Source organism: Bombus vancouverensis, chromosome 6 (genome assembly GCF_051014615.1).
Source record: "Bombus vancouverensis nearcticus chromosome 6, iyBomVanc1_principal, whole genome shotgun sequence".
Classification (NCBI taxonomy): Eukaryota; Metazoa; Arthropoda; class Insecta; order Hymenoptera; family Apidae; genus Bombus; species Bombus vancouverensis.
In genome coordinates, this window is record NC_134916.1 from 4,413,616 (window position 1) to 4,429,861 (window position 16,246).

The 16,246-nt window shown below is 35.5% G+C and overlaps 1 protein-coding gene and 1 long non-coding RNA gene across 4 annotated transcripts; one reads left to right on the forward strand and one right to left on the reverse strand.

Moving 5' to 3' along the window:
* Window positions 1-1,944: 1,944 nt before the first annotated feature.
* LOC143302763 (uncharacterized) lies at window positions 1,945-3,436 on the forward strand. The gene is made up of 3 exons (XR_013058560.1): window positions 1,945-2,057; window positions 2,135-2,354; window positions 2,570-3,436. It is a non-coding gene; the product is annotated as an uncharacterized LOC143302763 (long non-coding RNA).
* Window positions 3,251-16,246, reverse strand: LanB1 (laminin subunit beta-1). 3 transcript variants are annotated; one of them, XM_076619023.1, is made up of 13 exons: window positions 15,566-16,246; window positions 13,890-14,016; window positions 12,581-12,628; window positions 12,155-12,241; window positions 11,349-11,574; window positions 10,858-11,157; window positions 9,317-9,879; window positions 8,951-9,130; window positions 8,480-8,805; window positions 7,300-8,353; window positions 6,569-7,076; window positions 5,385-6,468; window positions 3,251-5,284 (listed from the first exon to the last, which is right to left on the reverse strand). In XM_076619023.1, exons 2-13 carry the CDS (start codon window positions 13,951-13,953, stop codon window positions 4,313-4,315), a joined length of 5,412 nt encoding a protein of 1,803 aa, XP_076475138.1. In that variant the 5' UTR covers window positions 13,954-14,016; window positions 15,566-16,246; the 3' UTR covers window positions 3,251-4,312. The 3 variants fall into 3 exon arrangements, with proteins under 3 accessions (XP_076475138.1, XP_033196826.1, XP_076475139.1); XM_033340935.2 differs by lacking the exon at window positions 12,155-12,241 and having other exon boundaries at window positions 15,566-16,245; XM_076619024.1 differs by lacking the exons at window positions 10,858-11,157; window positions 11,349-11,574; window positions 12,155-12,241; ... (1 more) ...; window positions 13,890-14,016; window positions 15,566-16,246 and adding an exon at window positions 9,985-10,068.

The window sequence follows — 16,246 nt, forward strand, 5'->3', positions numbered from 1 at the left end:
CTCGGCACAAAGCCAGAGCTTAACAATCGAAAGGAACGGTCCAACAAACAAAACTTACCCTCCGCGTCCCTTTCATCCCCTCGATAAGTTTCACCTGGTCCTCTACCCTGTGATTAAAAGTGAACTTGGAAAATTCTCGTTGGCCTGTCGATCCTAAATCCGAGAATCGTTAATTCGCAAAAACTAAGAGAAATACATATCTGTTCTTTTTATCCCAATGTTTATTATTACCTTTTTTCTATTTCTACATTTGTTAATCTACATAGAAAATTTAATTAAACCAATGTGTAGCAAAAATACAATTTAATCTCAAAACGATGTAAAAAATAATATTAGGACTGATTAACAGCGTATCAAATTTTAAAATTGCTCTTCCATAACAAACGGAAGATTGAAGCAATAAAAGCTTGAAGAAAGTATAATATAAATCGTTAACATTAAATTCTATAGAATTTATTTCCAAACCTTAAAGCTAGACACGTGTCCCATACCTTTTTGTTATAGAATATTCTACTAATTCCACTAATTCTTCTTTTTATTTCTTTCGTCTTCCTAAACATCTATACATTTTAATGCAATGCTTTTCTTTCGTTCCTTTGTCAGGAAAATTCCATACGAATTCGTTCTTTTCTCCAAAGTAACACGAAAATACCAGAAAATCGCCTCACCTTCCAAACCGAAGCTGTTTTGCATAACCAACCCCGATTGGACCGGTTCACGTAACCTGGCTAGTAAAGGAATGCACCGTGAGAAGAACAGTATTCTTATAGCCGTTTTCAGGACAACGAAGACTAAACTTTTAAACTTAGGGCGAAAGGTTCGTGTAATCAGACTGTGCATACAATGGACATTTTACCTAAACCTTCGTTATCGTTACGATAATATTTTATCTTTGAGAAAAAAACAAATTCATCTCGTTATTTTCGCTTTCGTCCTTTCGGAAATAATTTTCAATTTACATAGCTTGTTGTTTTATGATTACAGGAAGGTTTTTGCGTCTGTAAACTAGCTAGGTTTTACATCATTGGCAAATATTCTTGGGAATGGAATTGAAATTGTGTAACTAATTCGAAAGGGCTTTTTCGCTGAAAATATCTCTTAGGATAAATTATATATCGTAAATATGTTTCTGAACCATTAAAAATTTTTCAATTGCATTTATTATCGATTTTCATCGATTTATTATTTATTTCTTATCGATTTTTTGGTTGTGTTCCAAATATTTGAGGCAAATGTATAGATAATGCTAGTGTAAAAACGCCGGAATTCCGTCGTCTATATTTATTACCGATAAGCTATCTACGATAAAGCATCCAAAAGCAGACTCGTCTTATATGCATTCACACTTTCACACTGATTAATTTTTTTCTACTCAATTAACAGTGGTGCTTTTAAGCTTTCATATAGAAATTTTACTATTTTACTTGAATACATACTATAATAGTGTATTATAACAATATTCGATTCATACACTACGAGTAAATTTAATAAACAATTACTTGAAAAAATGATGAATTTCGTCTATAACTCGTGTTAAACCGGTACAGTTCCAATATTTTTATAATTTCCGTGTCCATTTAGCACTTTTCAATTATTCGATAAAATATAGATATAAATATCGATAACATAAATACGATAAAAATATTAAAACGAAACAGAATAAAATAACCAACAGCGAAAATGGCCACGTTAATATTTACAATGGTTTCCATATATACTTATAAGAAAGTTATTTTACTGCTTACGAAGTATAATTAACAATTTCTTTACGGCAACCGATTGTAATTTTATACTTTACATCCTGACCGGAAAGACTAAGAATCTGACCGTACGTAATACTTGCTAATATATATGCATTTGCAGATAATCATAATCTTCGTCCAATAAAAGTAATCGGTTTTATAAGTTTCACGAGGCATCAATGATAAAGGTCGTGAATTGTGCATTGAAAAACTCTTTGTTAATGATGAATCACCATTAGACTGAGATACTTTCTCCTATATCACGAATCAAGCTTACGCATTTTCATCAATTTGCACTAAACGATTTTCACATGCGTACGTAAATGATCATTTTTTTAAATATATGTACTTGCTTCAAGTTGTTTAGAATTTCAAAATTCTGTTTCTAATAGTAATGTCGGACAACCACTGGTGCGCGTCCTGAATGAACTCATTATGCATAGTACCAGGAGCCCATACACCATTTCAATTCAACAGTGCTGTCTATTCACAAAATACTACAGCGTCTGAAGTCGATTCTAAAAGCCAAAAGGCTTAAGTACGAATAGGTGCGTCGAAATAATAAATGAAAAAGATCCATCTGCAAGAAGAGAAGTCTTCGACGGTAGATATGTAAGTGCTTTTTAAAACATAACCAATTTTTTCATCGTCATAAAAATTTTATTTTGACGCGTGCGTTCTTTACATTTGGTTCCTGACGAAATGGCAATAATTTCAGATATATGTTTATAATTCTTAATTCGTTTATTTAATTGTTTCTAAACTTCTAAAAAATAAAAGGAATAGTAAAATCATGTGGAAATTGATTAAATGAGAACCTCTGTTAGATTCGACATGAATTGAGGAAGTTCAAATGCAGACAGACGGGACACGATGTCAAGATTTTTGACAGGGGCACGAAACAGCGGGGTGCACGTGTGGATCGAAACCAGACTCCGTGATAATAAACTACAAATACTATTTTTATAAAGGAGTCGTTACACATGTATCAACCGAACTGAAATATGCTGGGAACTTTCCTGACAACCTATCCTAATTTTCTCTTATAGGAAGAATTAACAATAAGTACAAAAAAATTCAAAGTTGCTAAATCCATTTTATGAAAAATATTTCAAATAAGAATTTTTTGTTCACTTATGATATATATCAAATAATTTTTCAAGCTAATAATGCTTCGCTTTAATATGCTGTATGATTAATAATATGCTTACGACATAGAGTAAATTCGAATAATACAGAACATATCAGGTACATATTTTAACACGGGATCTTTATTTAAAATAAAATCTTGACAACGAAAATATTTTATCACCGCGGTTCCACGTTTCCGGCAAGTCCTTCCGTCTTTTAACAGCGACACAGCCATACGTTAAGGAAATATTGTTATCACGTCGAAATCCACGATGTTTCATGTTATCGTGCTATCGTCGGATAAGATTTTCTTTGTGTTTTTTCTTACAAATTCAAAATAACGTTAAATATAACTTTTTAATAAATGAAATTAAAAATTGTGTTTTTTCAATATTATTTATTTTTTTTAACCTGTATTTCTCTCTCGTTGTACAAACGTAGCTGTTCATTAAATACAATTAAAAATCGTTTGGTTCGCTTAAAGCTTTGTTTCATTTCTCACCCGAACAAGAACAGATATGCAATAATAGCCGTTACTGACAATATCAATAGTTCGGTTGTTACTCTAAAACATAGATTTATAAATAACTATAATGCTTTTTTATCGAGGAATTCTCTTTTTGGTATTTTTAATAACTTCCTCGACACGTATTATTCGTACATTTCAAATCTCGTGGCTTCCATAACATAACACATTTATACAACTGCCTAATATTCTACAATAATTTATCGAAATTCGATTATATTCATTAAAAATATGTAATCAATGAAAAATGCAGTTTTGCGAAAAGGCGTAATAATATATTTACATACTATTCATAAAAATTGTATCTATCTATTGCACCCGTGTCTTATTATAAATGCAATGTATGTAATAAATGCAACATTTTATATAAGTACAAATCTTATCTTGAGATGTATATAACAATAACATTTATTGTGAATCAGGAATCGATATTGATACTTTAATTTCTATTATATATTAACTAGCTCAATCATTTTTCTCGAATAGTAGACGGTTTATGCGGTGTTCGGTTCATTTTAAAATATTTGGTCCATGATAATAAATGCAATGAGAAAATTCGATTTTCGTTTATTGGCACTTTTTACGGTTAGTTGAAAAACGATTTAAAGAATTCTCCATTATTAGATTTTCGAAAAGTTACGTACGAATGCGTGTATAAAATACGTAATATGTCAACAAATAAATGGCCCCTTCGTTTACCACTATGGCACTGGAAAAATTATTTCCTTCGTTTCTTTAGAATCAATATACTTTATTATAGAATCCGAATAATTCTTAGGAAAAATAAGTCTCGGTTTAAGATTTCACGATCCTCTCTTTAAAGTGACCTATATTCTATATATTATTTCTTTATATTCACATTGATTCGGTCATAGTAATGTATGTTACTTCTTTACGTTTTAATTACAGTCACTCAAGGAGTACAGTGCTTGTACCGTTGGGCTTTCTGTTCGATTTCCGCTAAATATTTCTCCATCTCTCCATTTAAAGAATCAACCTCCGCCATCAAATCGGATAGCATTCTTTCGTTATCTCTGTAAACACTCTCCATACCGTCCAAGTCCTTCAATTTCGTCGATGTATCGGCTGTCAACTCGGAGGCTTTTTGTAAGAGCTTCTTCGCCCTCAATATATTCCCTTTGCTCTTGTTTGCCCTCGAATTCAACGCTTCGTCCGCTTTTCTGTATTCCATAGCGAGTTCCTTCGTCTTAGCATCTACCTTTTGCGCTTCATCAGCTACTTTCCGCGCCTCGACCCTGATTTCTTCATTCAAAACAAAATCGTTTCTGACCGATTGCGTTTGTAATTGTTTCAAGCGAGCGTCCAAAGAGTCGACCGTCTGAGTGGTGCTGTTTGCCTGCATCTGAGCTCCCCTGGTCATCTCGGCTATCTCTTCCAAGTCATTTTCGAATCTCCTGACATCGCGTTCAGCTTGATCGATAGCTGCTTGTGCTCGATCTTGAGCCCTCTGAGCATCACTCAATAAAATTACCACTTTGTTAGCTAGATTTTGTTTCGCGATCGCTTCCTCTTTTGCTCTGTCAGCATCATTCTTTAACTTTTCGGCCAACTGAAGGTCGTCCCTAGTATCCGCGAGAATTTTCTCGGAATCGGTCAAGGAACCGACGATGCTCTTAATACGATCGGCTAATATTTTGATCTCGTCGGGCTTTAGTTTGATGTTCTTAGCCAATACTTCGTTGGCCAAGTCTCTGACCATAGCTGGTGTGGGTTGGTCCTCCTCCAAAATGTTACGGACTCGTTTGTTTATGTCAGCGAGATCTTTGCTCAAGGTATCGGTTAGATTACGAGCTCTTAAGGCGTAGTTGAAGGCATCTTGAGCATTCGACCTGGCTGTCGTTGCATCGCGTTTCACTTGAACCATCTGGACAAACAAAATTTGGATCAACATAGGAAACTTCGAAATAAAAGGTTCGTTTTAGCAAATTTATGAAACGAAATTGAAAAAATATGTCATAACTTACATTACGAAGTAACTGTTCTGCCTCGTCCTTGTGGTTCTTGATCTCAGCAGCCTGCTTCTTAGCTACGTCCAGAGCTTGATTAGCCTTGGTCACAGCACCCGCGTCGCAAGACAGTCCACCACAGAAACCACAACCAGCGCCACCACAGACGCTGCTGCAATCCGTCACGTTATCTCCACACATTTCGAGATTTAATCCTGGCATAATTCCATCAAAGTTCTTCAATTCCTCATTTATTTTATTCAATGACTCCTGGTTTCTCTCCTGTGCCTCTATCACGAAAGCACGATTCTTAGCTAACAAGCTCTCAGTATGTTTGCGGAATCTTTCAGCGTCAGCCAGAACGTTGCTAGTGTCGTTGGCCATTTTTTCCGCTTGTCTAGACTGTTCCGCCATTTGCTGGGTAACGTTAAGAGCGCCTAGGACATTCTCTTCCTGCAATCTAGTCGCATTTTCTTTAAGATCAGCAGCAGCTTGGTGCAAGTTGTTCGTTCTATTTTTCAAATTTTTAAGAGCAGCATCCCCTAGATTTACTCTTTGACTGACATTCTCCAAAAGATTGTTCACTTCTTCTAATTTCTTGGTGGATTCTAATTTCTTATTATTCAAATCTATAGCCAAGTCATTTAATTCGTCTAAATCTTGACTTCTAATGGAAGCGTTACTGATCAGTGCTTGGACTTGATCCAGAGATTCGACCATGTCGTCGAATTCTTGGCTATAGACACCGGTCGTTCCAACCTTTTGAATTCTCGATGCCTCTTCGATCACAAGATTCGTCTTGTTTCTCAAACCAGTCAGCGTCAAGTCCCAATTGTCGAAACACTCTCCGCAAGGATTGCATTGAGGCGCATTTCCATAGTAGCCACGATCGCACTGATCACATTTTTCGCCACCGATTCCTTTGTGACAGACACACATTCCTGTTTCTCTGTCGCACTGCTGACTGGCAGAACCGGTTAAATCACAATCACACGGATAACATTCGACATTAGGGTTTCCCCAGTAGTTGGTTTGACACTCGTTACAACGTCTTCCTCCGAAACCTGGTCTGCACTCGCAAGTACCGTCGTACGGATTACATCTATCGACAAAAACAGGTCAAAGTACATTTTAAAAATCGATATTTTTAGGCAGATTTGTTTGAAAATATTTAAATATTTAATAAAAATTGGCATACGGACCTGTCGGAAACGCTCCCAACCGCGTCACACTCGCAAGGATCGCAACCTTGGCCACTGGCAATTCTCCAATGATTCTCTTCACAAGAATCGCAGAGTAAACCGATAACGTGAGGCAAGCAGGAACACTGTCCAGTTCGGTGGTCACAAGGACCAGCGTTTCTATCTGTACCCAAAACGTCGCACATGCAGTCCTCGCAATCCTGTTCTAGAGCATTTCCGTAAAATCCTGCCTTGCAAATCTGACAGTTGGTTCCATCAGTGTTGTAGAGACATTGAAGACAGCGTCCAGTTTCAGGATCGCAATTTCCAGGTCGACGTAAGTCCGTGTTATTGTTGCAATTACACGACTCACAGCTACCACCGGGAACTTCAGGATTACCGAAATAGTTCTCCGCGCAACTTTCACAACGTGGACCGGTGTATCCATCGAAACATTCGCAAATCACGTCGTGAGTCACCGGGTCTAGGGAACAACTCTCGGCGTACGAATGTCCAGAGTCTATGGTTCCTGTAAATTTGTGAAAAATTGGCGAATGAATAATACTTTAGTAAATAAAAATTATGCGTGTGGAATCTATACAAAAAAGCCGACAAGATACCATGGAAATTTTATATCTATATATAGTATATATAGTATATATAGATATAATATACAGTATAAATATATATAATATACAGATAAATATACAGTATAAATATATATATATCATTACTAATCTAATCCAACTTACCCGGACAAGGGCACGCTCTACATGGAATATCCACACCAATCCTAGGATCACCGTAATACGTCTCGATACATCTATCGCAATTGTGTCCAGTCGTGTAGTCCCGACAATTTATACAGGCGCCAGTCTTAGAATCACAACTTTCAGCATGACCATTACACTCGCACCGTTGACAATGAGGGAAATTCCAGAAGCCAGGCTCGCATTGACCGCAAGTTCTACCATAAGTATTTGGTCGGCACTTGCATCGACCTGTTTCAATGTCGCAAAAATTATCCAGCGCCCCTACACCATCGCAATCACAGGGAATGCAACCCTCCGGACTAAATCCGTAAGTACCAGGCGCGCAACGATCGCAACGCCTGCCAACAACGTTTTGTTTACAAGGACACGTGCCTCCGTAATTTTCACACAGCAAACTGTGCGATCCAGTCGGATTACACTCGCAAGAATGTGCTCCGTCATAAACGTAGTAACCGATACTATTTTGGTACTTCTTGCAAACTTCCGGGATATTATTCGTTATGGCGTTAAAATCGTTATAAAAATCACTACAATGATATATTTCGTATTCCTGCCGACGAAGTTCGCCAACTACCGGCGTTTTAAAGAAAGGAATGGAGTCTATTTTTGGTCTCAGAACGATAGAGTCGACCAAAATAGACGCGGACGGTGTGTCCATGTGATTATTGAATTTACGGAATTGTAACAGAATATTGTATCGTTTCCCTGCTTCCAAACAAACGGATGGTTGCACAACGACGCTTCTCGATCTTAAAGGAAGTTGCGCGTATAGTTGATCGTACTCTGGTCTCCATTCGGCACAAGGACCATTCGGATCCACTGGACTTTCTCTCTCGATGATTATTTGAACATTCTCCCAAGATCCAGCCTGAATTGGTTCATATCGTATGATGATATCGTACCATAAACTTTTACGTATATCGTCGATCGTGAAATTCAACACTGAACCTTCGAGCGCTTTCATAAAGCCAGTTCCGGTCCACGTACTATTCCTTCCGTCGCGATAGGGCTCTCTTATCACCACTTGGCAATTCTAAAATAGATTGTATTACAAACAAAGTTATAGAAATATTTGCAAGAAAAAATTGTGTTTTATATTTCGGCAATCTATAAGTTGACTTTTTAATTATTTTTAACCAAAAAAAAATTGAATAGTTACATCGCTGGCTCTGGATAATTCACCCTCGTAAATGAGAAAGTCTAACGATCCAGTGTAGTAGCTTTGTTCAGGTTGGTTACAAGTTCTGCCGCTGACGTGAGGTCTACAGCGGCACTGGCCAGTGACTACGTCGCAAGAATTCTCATAGGAACCACCAGGATCGCAATCGCAAGGCTTGCAACCGTCTGGATCTTCCGAAAGTCCCCAATATTCTGGGAGACATTGGTTACAATCGCGAGCAGTAACGTAACGCTTGCAAGTACATTCGCCAGTCACCATGTTACATCCACGATTGTCGATGGTACCCAGGATGTTGCAGGTGCAAGCTAAACAGAACAATTTATTTTCACTTCTTTTTTAATTTTGGAAATTTATATCATCTGCTGCTTGAAAAATCTGGAGAAAAATTTAAACAGACGTATCCTAAATTGTGAAAGAAAAATTCGTGCTGAACCGTTTACGAATCAATACCTTGACATCCCTCGGGATTTTCAGGATCGAAGTTCCAGAAACCATTTTTACAATGATCGCAACGACGACCTTCGACATTTGCTTTACAGTTACAGCGGCCAGATTCGCCTCCGGTGAGAGGATTGGTTATCGAATCGCATATACCGTCGTCCAAGGAACCACCTAGGTCGCAGTCACAAGCTACGAACAGATAAGAAAAAAGAAAGTATAAAATTCCATTTATCATGAAGTACACTATGAAGAGAAATTTGGAGTATCGTTAAATTTCCCATAGATGTATTTTTATACATCTATTATTCGAAGTCTTCTAATGAAACAGAATCTACCAAAGATGTGATTGACAGTAGTAATAGATAAGCAACTTACGCAGACATGCTTCAGGATGAGTAATATCTTTGGTCACGTCGTGATAGAAGAATGGTTTGCAGAGTTCGCAGTTCTTTCCCATAGTATTGTGTTGACAGTCATCGCAAACACCGCCAGATACTCTTCCAGAATTTTCATAAACAGCTTCGTCGAAATGACAAGAGTTCGTGTGATTGTTACAAATACAAGGTCTACAAGCGTTCGTCTGCTTTCCAACAGCTGGTTTCCACGGAAGATCATTGTAGAAGTCTTGACATTTTTCACAATTCAATCCCGTAGTATTATGAGTACACTCGCATCTGCCGTGCACCATATTTTCCTCATCAGGGACTCCAGGAAGCGGAAGGCATCTAGATGCATGACCGTAACAGGAACAAGATCCGCGAATCACTATGTTTTGAATGGCATAGTAATATTTCTCTCGAATTTCTGCGCGGTCGTCGAGAAGATCGTCTCCTAGAGTGTGCAACCTAGTCATGTTTATGCGAAGGTTCGTTATTTTCAGTTGGTTCTGCACTTCCTTGGAGTAGGGGTTGTCTATCTCCAAATTCTGAGGCAATACTCTGGAAACAATGAAAAATTTATTCAATCGTTATTCGGATAATTAAAGTAATTGTGTTTAACACTTAGCCAACCGCGCGCGCCACAGCGAGCTATACGTTACTCACCGCGCTCGGACAAGCCAACCTATACGCTGTCCACCGCGCATTTTTCCAAGAATCGAGGACTAATGTTCACTACTTAAAAAACAAAGAAGTCTAAGAATTATTTAAGTGGTCAATTATATTTTGTGGTGATAATCTTATTTAAAGATTTCACATATTGTTTATACAAAACATGAAATCAAAAGTATATATTAAAAGTATAAAAAATATAGGTAAAATTAAGAACAGTAAAGATGATTAAAGATAAATAACACGACTTGAACGTGAAATTAAACATTCATAATGCATTTTAATATTTTTTTACAATGTGGTATCGTTAGATTATAACTTTATTTAGTCATAATCGATAATGTAACTTTTTAATTAATCTTAACACCACTAAATTGGTGTATTTTATCATATACTGTATTTATAAAATTTATGCTTTATAAAAGCAGAAAAAGTGGCGCAATTAATTGGAAGCAATTCCAGGTAAACAATAACTGATAACAAAAAAGAAGAAAAGGCGTTGCAAAAGTCAAAAAGGGAGATCTCCCCGTTCGGTCACGCAACGATGTATTTTACAGAGGGGAGATCTCCCTATTCAGTTGGCTAAGTGTTAATCCACTGAGAACCAAATTATTTATCATAATTTAAAAAATGTAAACATAAAATCATTTTCATCTGTCACACTTTCTTTATACAACAACGATTCTTAGTTATTTTCCATCAAAGTAATCATATACATAAAATCATATCTCGAATTACAAGACACGTATTCAGTAAATTAATCACTAAAAGATGTAATTATTAGAAATGTCAGTTACATGCAACGTATCTAAAAGCAGCGTTGTGCTATTGAAGTTAAATGATCCCTGGTTATCGTTATTTACATACCTAAAGATAACATCACCTCCAGACGATGGCGCCACGGCGGAATACCTCGTCTCGCAGATAACATCCGTCAGTCTCTGAGGTTGTTCCGTAGACACTCCAGGGAAGTACTTTTCGCAATTGTGCGCGAAGTATCGATACACTTGCCACGTTTTACCAAAATCGGACGATCGTTCAATCAACATCTTCGCCGGTCTAAACGTTTTGAAACGGATGATGCTGTGGGTGAAATGGAACTCCGCTTCCAGATCGAAGCGTATCGTTACGTTCTCCACGCCATTTTCCGCTTGCCACCAATTTTTACTGTTGGATTAAACGAGTAAAATTACGACGCCATTATGTAAGAATGATATAAATATAATTAATAGTACCAAAGTAGAAATTTTATTTTTCTTATTCAAGATAAGTGTTTGAATAGAAGTGATAAAAGATATTTTTGTAAAAAAGAAGGGAGAATTGAAAAACATAAACGTATAATTTAATGGATTACTTACTCGGTAACTACATTTTCGATGTTATGTTGCTTGTTGGGCGACGATGCGTCGCAAAAAAAGCACTTCTTCCGCTCCTTTAAATGCGAAACGATGCAGTACCTTTCAGGTTTTGTAAGACCGCAAGTAGATGATGCGGACAATCGATTTTTTCGACCGATTAATAAATTTCCTGTAGAGGGGTAACATGAGCTCTGCTCGCAGGGATGCTTCCTCTTTATTTGTGCGCCTAAAGAGAACATAATCGAATTTCAACAAATTTCTTCACGAAAGAAGAATCGAGTTAGCTATTATTTTAGTAATTTATCTCCATCCCCTTCAGCCAGTTCAAGTATCCTTACATCGTCAATTGGTAATTACGTTAATCGACTGTTTGTTATTTACACTGGGTTAACGAGATTCCCAGATACCAAAAGTTAGTGATCAAAAATATAGTGTCCAGATATAATTGCCTCAACCAAATTAAAAAGATACGAGGAAAGAAATGTAGGATTACTCGCTGATCTTTTTGACCTTCTGCTTCGAAAGATGAAACGTGAATGTAAGTCATCGACTTGCATAAGACAGGAAAGATCTATGTTAGATCGTTCGAACGATGTAGCAAAAATTATTTTAATCAACAAGAAATACTGGCGATATTAATCATGTACACCTGTGACAGTTTAATCATAGAACATGTCATTCCATGTAGACAATAGATTAAGCAACGTTATCATTATAACGATAATAGAGCAGCTCTATCATGCTGGTTATAATTGTCTGTAAACAATGAGTAACGTGAGTTTTTGAAACCAGCGAGAACGGACTACCTCTTGGACTGTGAATGATCTGCCTTGGCCAATAATGGCGATCTTCGCTCACCTCCGTAGGTGACATATCTCCTCTCTGGATTGATCCTATAACACCCCGCTTTTATCTCCAATGCTCACTGCTATCCGATTCTACGTATTCTTACAAAGAATTTCTTAACGGTTGTTCCAAACTTTATTTTGATATAAATTCTTTAAAATGAAACTTTTATTTTAATGTATATTTTGGAGATCCAAAATATTTCCTATGTATTATGCCCTGTATATGTGTATATAAAAACTATATATGTATTGTAATTTATATCAGAAATGCTAATGTTCTCAAATTGAAATGAAATATTGATCATTGAGTTGCATTCACGGTTTGCCGATTCTTTTATTGTTTTTTTATTATTTTAAAGTAATCGAAATGATATTGAAACTCACCTCTGGCTGGAATAACCCTTTCCCTGCCATGTTGAGGCTCTGCGATATCTGAAAGCGGAAATGATCTGGTTAAAAAACTATTTTGTAGACTTTAATATCTCTGTACATGTTTTATCATTCGTCGTTTAAAACGATAAACGCAGACTATCTTACATAAAATAATCAACATGAATTCCTTTTACTAAAAATTTCCACGAAAATATGGGAAATCTTTTAACACTTTTTTTTTTAATCTACAAATCTAAAGAATACTGCTCATTTTTTGGAGACGCTGGACATGGATAATAAATATAGGATGAAAATTAATAGCTACGATTTTTCGGAGAAAAGTTTAAACAAAGATAGAATTATTCAGTTATCACGTAGAGTTCTACTACCGGTTGAAGCTATCGCAAGTAACAACCGGATGTTTATGATGTAGCTTCTCTAGAGACCGTTAAAAATGAATGAAAATTCTCCAAAACTCATAAAAAATTACGTTTTATTGATTTTAAATTTCTGATAACTCTATTATATTATGTTATTCACTAATAAGAATTCTAACTTTTTCTAAATTCTTACGTTATTATACACAAATATTTCAATATAATTTGCATAAAATATTTCACCATAAAATTATTTTGTTCTATAACAGTTATAATTTTAAAGAAAATAAAATGCTACTAGATATCTTCCCATATTTTCTTAAAATATTTAAATTGTAAATGTTGGGATAAAATGGAAGATTTAAACGAGCAAATGCTTTACAAGAACATTTTTTAATGATCTATTGATGCTAAAGGCCTTTTGATTTTATTACTTGAGATTTCTAGAGCGCTTAGATTTTGGAGACTGAAATAAGCTTGAGAAATTCAGAAGAAAGGCAGGTCGAGGGGTCGAATCGCTATCTAATCGTGTGGATAAAGTGTCTTCCAGGCCACATTAAGAATAATAACTGGATAGCACTTAAAATCAAGACGAATTTCAACTATACTGTTTTAACCTAATTTTTTTTTCTTCTTGTTCAACCAGAAGCACATACCGACAATTGAAATATTCAAAGTAAATTTTAGGAAGCTTCAATTTTCTTTAATCAATCTTTATGAAAGAAAACTTCGTAATTTTACAAATATATTAAGTTGACACCGGGAAATTTTTATTCCAATTTTTTCGAAATAATTATTATCTTATAATCTTATTCTATCTTACAAAATTTTATTAAAGTCATGTATACAAATGATATAATACTCGATAAGTATAAATGCGAAAAAATTAATGATAACTGCGGCAAACATGTGTTGAATTAAACGTATTAATAAATAATACTTACCCGACACAATAATTATTGCAAGTAATAGTATTGCAAAAATTGCCTGAGAAAATGCTCGAGCCATTTTTGCTCCTCCCCCCTATCGTTTAAATTTCTTGAACAGAATTTAAGCCATCGGCAATATATTCTGGAAACAAAAAACATTTACTTTTTACAAATAAAATTTATTTCGTCTTTGAACAACAATGGCAAAATGATACTAAAAGCGATCATAGCTAAAATTTTTCTTTGAAGTTCGATGAATAACCAAACTTATCTCAAGGTAAGTCCATTCCAGAAAGATTTGAAATCTTGGAATTCTTATTTTCTTGGAATTCTATAGAGAAAATTTCCTTTGAACGCTGTAGATTTTACAATGTGTTTCTGTCAGTCAGAAAGACTTATGTCTTCCCAGTATCTGATATTTACTATTTTTTTTGAAGAGGTAATGAATCACCACGGTTGTAGATACCCAGTGAAATTTTATTTTCAATGTGTATTTTGTGTTATAAGAGCTTCCCAAAAAACTAGAATTCAAATTTCGTCAGTTTTATATCAATAATATTAGTTGCTTTCACATAAATTTATAAACCTAGTAAACAAACATAATGCTCGCATATTAAACAATCTGAGCAATAAATAAGTGTAGGATTTATCTACAATGTATTAAGAATCACGATGTTTGCCATACATATTTCGAATCGTCAATGAGAAATGAGAACAAAGAACCATATTAGCTATTACTACATTTTTATAAACGATAATATATATAAAATTTTTTAGTCTTTCGATTATATAATATTGGCGTATAAAAAGAATCACTACTAATGCACTCCAGTTTTGTAAATGTTTATCGCGCATAGTTCAATGACCAAACGCTTTCGTAGATCTGGAACGTCTGATAAGTTGTTAAATGTTCACGTTCAACGAACATCTTTTTTTTTTAATGTTTTAGATTCGAATATTTTAAGTAATGTAATTAAGATCGTCCTAATTCATTATTTTAGCAATATATTAAAAAATACATATATTATTTCCCATATAAAAAAGTATCCTATATTCAAGACAACTTTATATTGAATGTAATAATCACAAATATTGTATATCACAAATATTGTCTTTGTTATATTATATTCAAAATATACTACCTCTACTATACTACACTCAAATATTACTGCACTTTATTTTATTCCAACTTCCTTATTCCGAAAAGTTTTACACATTTCCATATAAACAAATACTTCTTATCAAACCTATATCTTAAATTTAAAATTACAAAACTCTCAATTTACAATTCTAAAATTTCAAGCTAATTTCTAAATCAATTTACACTTTACATATCAACAATTTTTGGTCATTCGATATTTCTATTCCGAAATGGTACCTATTGTTAAACGTCAAATTCTTCCATGCAATTATCCAGAAGGACAATGTCAACAACTAATATTTGCGCAATTTATAAACCGCGTCTAATTAAAATCACACATACGCATTCACATACATATATGCACATAAGCTTTCTTTCGTATCTGTCAGATTTTTAATACATCATTACTCGACAAAAAAAAAGCAGTAAGCCGTTATTTCTAAAGTGATGAGGCTTACAGACAAGTAAACGATCCTGATACGGCCGAGAGCGAAGCAGCGTCGAATGAGGAAATGAGAATAGCAAGAACAAACTGCGAGAAACGTCTTACCTAACTCGGTGTATCGTGTATCTCCCTTAAGAGAGTGTCTCGTGTTGTGACCTGGCAGACGCCTCGATAGATCCACGACGAGAATCGAACGACACAAGTAAACTGATTGAGAAGCCAATGATCCAGAGTGCACTCGATCCCCGCGATACACCGTTCCGATCAATGAGATGAGGAATGGACGAGAGACAAAGTCGTTGTGAACGCCTCTGGTGACGCGCCTCTCTCACGGTGTTTCTCGGTTAAGGAGAACCTCCGACAGTGGCCAGTGCCGTACGTAGAATGAGGTCCCTTCTTTGCCGGCTCGTGACGAGGGTGCTGACACAGGCTGAGGGGCAAAGCGAAGTTTCTTAGAACGATACCGGAGTAGGGGAACGAATGCGGGGGCGTCTATCAAGGAAAGGTTTACTTAGGGATTAGCCGCTTGCAATAATTTTATCTACAAACGAGAAGTCTCGTTTTGTTTCTCTTTGTTTATTTGATAGATTAAAGGATCCTAAACGAGATTAAACGAAAGGTTGAATTGAGAAAGATGGACGAAGTGATTCACCGGTTATTATAGTTGGCTTAGACTTAATGGCAAGTCAGAAAAGTTGTGTATTTATTAGTTTCGAGGATTCCATTCGTGGGAATTGATGTATTAAGTTTTTAATTAGAGGTCTGAGAAATTGTTTTGTGAAAGGT

What these genes read in the sequence shown, in the direction of transcription:
- LanB1 (XM_076619023.1), bottom strand. Translation starts at nt 13,953, where the DNA reads ATGGCTCGAGCATTTTCTCAGGCAATTTTTGCAATACTATTACTTGCA. An exon ending in ATCGAAAATGTAGTTACCGA is followed by an intron (nt 11,158 to 11,348) that starts GTAAGTAATCCA and finishes TTAATCCAACAG; the next exon opens with TAAAAATTGGTGGCAAGCGG. An exon ending in AATTATCCAGAGCCAGCGAT is followed by an intron (nt 8,354 to 8,479) that starts GTAACTATTCAA and finishes AATCTATTTTAG; the next exon opens with AATTGCCAAGTGGTGATAAG.